The 7,674-nt window shown below is 38.2% G+C and overlaps 1 protein-coding gene across 1 annotated transcript; it reads right to left on the bottom strand.

Moving 5' to 3' along the window:
• Positions 1-844: 844 nt before the first annotated feature.
• On the bottom strand, positions 845-1,324 carry LOC103511242 (c-Myc-binding protein homolog). Its single transcript, XM_008475960.1, has one exon. The coding sequence runs from the start codon at positions 1,322-1,324 to the stop codon at positions 845-847; it is 480 nt and encodes a 159-aa protein (XP_008474182.1).
• Between the last annotated feature and the right edge of the window lie 6,350 nt (positions 1,325-7,674).

Here is a 7,674-nt window from a genome sequence, read left to right as displayed (position 1 = left end):
ATTTGCTATGATGTAACATTCGTATTCGTAATTACGTAAGTTAGCATGATGTGTGTGGCCCGCGTATTTGCTATGATGTAACATTCGTATTCGTAATTACAAGGGAGATAAGTATTGTGTATTCTGACTATTCTGGCCAACAGTGTTGCTGTGCGGTTCATTTCAAGACTTGAACTCTGACTATTGTAGCAATGAAAAAGCACAGCACAAATCGTTATGTATGTGTATGAAATAAATTGAACGCTATGTATGTTATAAACAAGGCTTTCATTTCGAATAATAACCAAATATTTGATTTTTGGTCACACTCTTCGAGCTGCCTAAAAGCCAGCTTTATGCTGGTGCCTGATGCTAAAAAAAGCCAAATTTAAAATACTCCTATAAGTATCGGCAAGATCTCGCTAAAGAGACTTCTTGCTTACGTAAATGAGAAGGGAAAGAGTACCAATCTTGAACGCTATGTATGTTATAAACAAGGCTTTCATTTCGAATAATAACCAAATATTTGATTTTTGGTCACACTCTTCGAGCTGCCTAAGAGCCAACTTTATGCTGGTGCCTGATGCTAAAAAAAAGCCAAATTTAAAATACTAAAGTATCGGCAAGATTTTGATTTTTGGTCACACTCTTCGAGCTGCCTAAGAGCCAACTTTATGCTGGTGCCTGATGCTAAAAAAAAGCCAAATTTAAAATACTCCTATAAGTATCGGCAAGATCTCGCTAAAGAGACTTCTTGCTTACGTAAATGAGAAGGGAAAGAGTACCAATCTATCAACACTTGAAATATTTTTAAAAATGTGTGTAGTGATGTATTTTACTTTCCAATTTTCTTACATTATCCACCTCAAGCAGGAGGCTGTTCTTCAGTATGTTCATCCGGAACTACCGTCTCCGCCCCAGTTGCTGCTTCTCCTTCAGCAGGTGCGGCTCCTTCAGCAGGTGCCTCTGCTGGGGGTTCTGACGGAATCTCAGGCGCTACATCCGCTGGAGCATCAGTAGTTTCTGCTGGAGGTGCTGCTACTGGCGCTGCAGATGCAGCAGGCTCGTGAGCTCCCTCTACCGGCTCATACTTGGACAGTTTACTCGTCATCTCTTCTATCGTCTTGTTGAGCTCTTCAATTTTCTTGTCTTTCTCCTCGCATCCACCGCCACCGCTGCTGTCACCAGCAACACATCCCAACTGGTTTCGTACAAACTCTATCGGGTCAGCCGGTCTCTCGGCTTGTTGGTACAGCTGAACAAGACTCTTGACAATAGCATCCATCACGCCCGATGATTCAAGGTACCGTCGAAACTCTGCTTTCTTTTCAGCTGACGAAGCCATGTTGTGTGAGTTGGTGTGGTGCACAAAGAATTTGAATTTTGAAATTAAAGTTTGACTTGAATTGTGTTAGAAGATTTAAAAGTGGCGGATAGAAATGGTTAGCTGTTTAGAATCGTAATTCGTAAGAAGTTAGTAGCCATAACAATAAATTATTTATTACCACGGTTTTATGATTATGGTTATATAAATATCTATGTATTGGTGTATTGTACAATCGTAATTCGTAAGAAGTTAGTAGCCATAACAATAAATTATTTATTACCACGGTTTTATGGTTATGGTTATATAAATATCTATGTACAATTGTATTCCACGTTTCGTTTCTTAATGGTCTGATTTCTGGTAGAAAATGCCCTCCAGCTCTTGAATGAAAATGCAATTTATTTTTTCTACCAAATTTTTTCTTCTTTGTACTACGTTCAAGTTGCAACTTACCTTGCAACCGACTACACAGGGAATAATGTGGAGCAACTTACCGAGTATACTTGGTTTCGTTTGACGCAACACGTAGGACAGTATAGCACTGAAACAATGATTCCATTCAACTTCGAAATTTCGAATCTCGCTTACCTACCTGAAAAACACAAAAGTTAATAAATTAATTGTCCCATATAATAGATATCTACATATTACCAAGAGGTTAGTGGTCTTACACCAAACCTCGTGCGTAAAATCCTGAAGAAGGGGTGATTATTGACAATTTGAATTTGGTAATTGAGGGATCTGGTATTTGGAGCTGCCATGCTCTATTGGTTAAAGCAGAGCCAGAGCCCACTCAGTCGTGACTCTTACCTAGGGTAAGTAGGGTAGTTATAGTTTCCCCCTCAGAAAGATGTCATTTGTATTTAGATGTTAGATCATTAGAACAATGCCTGCGTTATCCGTTAAATACGAGCATAATTCAGCTACGAAACCTTCCCATGCAAAAGAGGCAACCTAAAGGCTGATACTCTCTCAGACCAGCCTCTCCTGAGAAGATATCCAAAACATTTGAGATTCATTAAACTTTATGCTTTTAACGTTAGTTAGAGATAAAGATTATCTAAATGTCATGTGATAGCGAGTATGAAACCCTTTGTCTCTGTTCCTGGCTACTAATAACAATATCTTAATGATGAAATACATAATGAATCACAGAAGCTGCTAGCGGCTAGAAATACAGGACTGTCCAAAGGTACGAGTAGTATCGACCTCCGTGTTCCAGTACTCAAAGTTCAAATACATACTGAGCAAGTGTGTCCAAAGGATGTGTTAGTAAGTATCATGAATGTATACCTGTACCTACGTTAAATACGAACAGATTCGACCAACTCTAAAATCAGTGGCGTAGCGTCCATATAAGGCGTGTATGGCGGCCATACACTCGAAATTTCACTCAAATACCCTTAAATATTGACTTTAAATAATTAATGTATTTTTATTAGATGAATAAAAATTATTATCACTTAAAATTGTTAAAAATCCCTTAAAATCCCTAAATTCATTTTTATCCCAGTCAGACCTGAAAAATCCCTGAAAAGGGATAAAAATCCCACTGCGTCGGGATAAGATACAGTAAGAACACTACGCAGGGCACCTTACACCGCTACATGTATGAAAGGGTATTACTTACCCAACCACATCTATTTTGGTATGGAATTGGATGCGTGATAAATAAAATGAATGACTGCAAGAAGTCCCGACTTCAGAAACCTCTTATAACGAGATCCAGCCATGCAAGTGTGAGACATTCTTCCAATAGTTTTCTATTCCGCACAGCCAGAGAGAACTTACACACAGAAAACAAATTCAACAAAAAGGTTAATCACAACAAAATAGATAGTAATTAATCATGCGGAATTCTTTTGTTTCCTTTCGTCCCGAAGAGATAAAAAAAAGAACTGAAAACCTTCGCCGACACGCTAATGGGTCTTGTCAAGATCCAAGTCGGTAGCAACTATAGCAACACGTTGAGCAAGAAAAATGTTAACAAGACTAGAAGATAAATTGATCACAAAGCAAACAAGTGTCAAATTAGAAGGACCCGATCAGAATCTTGTTATCTTTGCAGTTTTTACACTTCACGATATAAGTTAGACCGGAAGGACAGAATACCTATGTATCTAATAAAAAGTTATCCCATAAATGCAAAACTGTCAACACTTCACACACTAAATAAATTGATCACAAAGCAAACAAGTGTCAAATTAGAAGGACCCGATCAGAATCTTGTTATCTTTGCAGTTTTTACACTTCACGATATACATAAGTTAGACCGGAAGGACAGAATACCTATGTATCTAATAAAAAGTTATCCCATAAATGCAAAACTGTCAACACTTGGCTGGGGTCTACCGTCTCATATTATAAGCGGTTGTTATCTCTCAGCATTCTCGGAGAGAGTGCCCAAATAGTCTCGAAATAGGTATATGAGGAGGTAGACTAGACACCTAGACAGACCGAGCTCAAGTATACGTAAACATAAACAAACCATTAAAGTCGGTGCACACAAATGTGCAAAATCAATTGAAAAGTGTGTAGGTATTTATGCAGTGCAACCGTATGTCATTATTTGTCATGGCAACTATTATAAGCACATAAATGAAGATGATGCTGCTTTAATAGTTTTTATCAATGAATAAAATACATTATGTGGGTAGTAGTTATTGTTTATGGAGCAATTCAATGGACCATTAAAAAAGATGAATCTATGTATAGTACGAAGGTACTGGATGCAGCTTATCTCGAAACTTTGAGTTACAGTCGTTACAGAACATTGTGGGGTTATCTAGGAAACAGTAGAAATGAAAGATAACAGACCTATTAAAAAACTGAAAGCTGACATAATTATTCATTGAGTAACCCTACCTATATCTTATGCCTTATGAACTGATTTTCGATTGTGATGCCATCGTGTGTGGGCAGAGAGATGGTCAAGATGGGCAGTAGCTTGAGCACTCTACGTGTGGCTCTGGGAATTGATTTCAAATCAAAGTTGTAGAGAGGGCGTCAAGATCTTACAATGTGAACTTGGGAATTCAAGATCTTACGGTATGAACCTACCAAACAGAAATCTTAGGAACTTTCTTCCTATGAGGTAGGTAGAGTTATCAGATCGAACATCGCAATGAAATCATTGCTGTAACACTCGGTTATGAAACGAGGACTCGGTTATGAATCCCGGATTCGACTTGAAGTGTGACAAAAAGAAATGTGTTTCAAAGGGATCCGTATTTTATACTGCTCTCGTATTGGCAAAAGCAGTTTTGTGTCCCTTCTGAGCACCATGGAAAGTAGGACCTCACCTTTTTCGCCGGTCTCTTACGCGCTTTATTCGCTCACGAGGCTAAATACCTCCCGTGATAGTCAGCACTTAACTAGGTAGCATTTCATTCAAATCTCGACCACACGTTGCTGACGTTGCTTTACTCAACAATCTAACAGATGACTCTTTTTGATTGAATTACAATTGAAGCTATTCTAAAGTCCACTAACATCCTCGACGCTTCTGAACCTGGGGTATCGAAAGGTTCGAAATTCTAATCACAGTATCCGTTGTAGCGCAACCCATGATTAGGTTAGGTTAGTGGTTGATGACCTTGAAGTTCTTGTTGAAGGGATCTTCGGTTTAATCTACCATCTATAATCTTCCTTGATGAAGACATTAACGTGCTTGGTTTCAGCATCCCGCGCCCTAAGCTAGGGGAGGAGGGTTGTTTGTTTCTTTCAGAGCTCTAGCAGACTTGTAAGCTGGTTATGTCTTAAGTAACAAAGCGTCCTTTGTATGTGAGTTCACATACAAAGGACAAATTGTGAACCAAGAGGGTCTTGGCGAGGCAGACTTGTAAGCTGGTTATGTCTTCTTAAGTAACAAAGCGTCCTTTGTATGTGAGTTCATATTGTGAACCAAGAGGGTCTTGGCTAGGTGGACTTTGGACCTGAAAATAAAAAAAATGTGAGGGAAAGCAGTCTGAAATATCTTCGACCTCATTTGCTATTGTTTTGTACTCTTCCCAACTTATAGATATCAAAATCATAATGATTTACCTATGTATCAGTTTGACAGCTTTTCAATTATCTTGATCCCATTGCTGACCACTTCCTTTCTTCTCTACTATTCCCCTTTTCTTTCCCCTACTCTTCCCAGACCCTCCCTCCTCTCTTTTTCAACAAATTCCTCTTTATTACTTCCTTTTTTTTCCATTTCCCCCTGTTTTCCCCCCTTTCTTTCCACCCTTTGTTTTTGTATATAATTTATAATTTCATGATAACACTATTTTGTACATCAAGGGTGGGGTGGTAGAGAATGCCATAGGCATTAACCCCACCCTTGATCAAACTTTATTTTGTATTTATATCTATGTATATACTTTTTGTTACCATCTGTAAATTTAATAAAGTTTGATCCAATTGTGTAATAATAATAATAATAACTAGGAGTGATTGAAACCTAAATGAAAGAGGAGCTTTATGTCCCTTCTGCAAAAGTCTAACAACAGAGGAGCAATGCTCGAGACAAGTACCTGGTCAATGTTCGTAGGACATGTAAGTGCATCAGTAAAAAAAAAATAAAAAAAAAAAAATATCTCTCGAGTTTTCCACTTCTACGACCATCCACGGAATCCCTCTCTGCAAAAGTCTAACAACAGAGGAGCAATGCTCGAGACAAGTACCTGGTCAATGTTCGTAGGACATGTAAGTGCATCAGTAAAAAAATAAAAAAATATATCTCTCGAGTTTTCCACTCTTGAAATATTTCTACGACCATCCACGGAATCCCTGCCCCTTTATTGTGTTTTTGTACACGACTGTAAAAATTTAATTATAAAATTAGTAGGTATTGATAAATATGATTTTATTAGCTTACAGAGTAAGAGCACGTTTTATTTTACGATTCTATTAACCGAAAACATATAAATGTCCTCGATTTTTTTTTCTGATTATTATTTATTAATGTTATAGTTTGGGTCTTATTTCTCTCAGAAGGAGGGGGGACTATCTTCTGTCTTTCCTTTCATAATGAGTACTACTGGCAGGAATCGAAATATCGAAACCTCAACAGCACAAAACGCGTCTGAAAGTCAATAGGGAACTCAATACATACGAGTACATAGGGGACTCTATGGGACCATATGGGAGTGGCCCATTTCATGTCCGGGTGACTTGGTTTCTCAACATATCTCACAAATCTATCTCCGCTGTGAGCTGCGACGATATTTATTTATATTTCTGCCAAGCTTTCAACAATAGAGCTGTTCCTTTATTTCGAGCACGTAGAGTTTCAATAGTTCTACGGAACAGTTCATTGAGTCAACTGAGGAGAAATTTCTCTATTTATTTTTATTTATGTGTTCTGCCAAGCTTTCAACAATAGAGCTGTTCCTTTATTTCGAGCACGTAGAGTTTCAATAGTTCTACGGAACAGTTCATTGAGTCAACTCAGGAGAAATTTCTCTATTTATTTTTATTTATGTGTTTTTTCTCTTCATAATGTGATGCACTGAGCACAGAGCGTACACAGCTTGACGATTTTTTCCCCCTCAGAAGTTTTCCTGTGATTTGAAACGAAAGTTCCCTTTACAAGGGAATGTGGGGAAAGTTCTCTCTACAGAGGAATGAGGAAATGGGAGTGAGAGCTCTCTATTCGACGTAATAGTTTGGGGGGAAGGGAGTGATGACGGAGAATTCTGCCAAACGAAACGTATTTTTCATCACTATTTATTAGGTAAATGGATTTTCTCTTATTGAAGTTACTGACTAGGACGGGAGGGAGAAAGGGTTCACGATTTCTTCCACGTTTCGTTTCTTAATGGTCTGATTTCTGGTAGAAAATGCCCTCCAGCTCTTGAATGAAAATGCAATTTATTTTTTCTACCAAAATTTTTCTTCTTTGTACTACTTACGTTCAAGTTGCAACTTACCTTGCAACCGAGTACACAGGGAATAATGTGGAGCAACTTACCGAGTATACTTGGTTTCGTTTGACGCAACAGGTAGGACAGTATAGCACTGAAACAATGATTCCATTCAACTTCGAAATTTCGAATCTCGCTTACCTGAAAAACACAAAAGTTAGGTAATAAATTAATTGTCCCATATAATAGATATCTATACATATTACCAAGAGGTTAGTGGTCTTACACACCAAACCTTGTGCGTAAAATCCTGAAGAAGGGGTGATTATTGACCATTTGGTAATTGAGGGATCTGGTATTTGGAGCTGCCATGCTCTATTGGTTAAAGCAGAGCCAGAGCCCACTCAGACGTGACTCTTACCTAGGGTAAGTAGGGTAGTTATAGTTTCCCCCTCAGAAAGATGTCATTTGTATTTAGATGTTAGATCATTAGAACAATGCCTGCGTTATCCGTTA

This window comes from Diaphorina citri, unplaced genomic scaffold, assembly GCF_000475195.1.
Source record: "Diaphorina citri unplaced genomic scaffold, Diaci psyllid genome assembly version 1.1 scaffold691, whole genome shotgun sequence".
Taxonomy (NCBI): domain Eukaryota; kingdom Metazoa; phylum Arthropoda; class Insecta; order Hemiptera; family Psyllidae; genus Diaphorina; species Diaphorina citri.
Note: the sequence above shows the minus strand (reverse complement) of the source record. Positions and strands in the feature narration are given on the sequence as shown.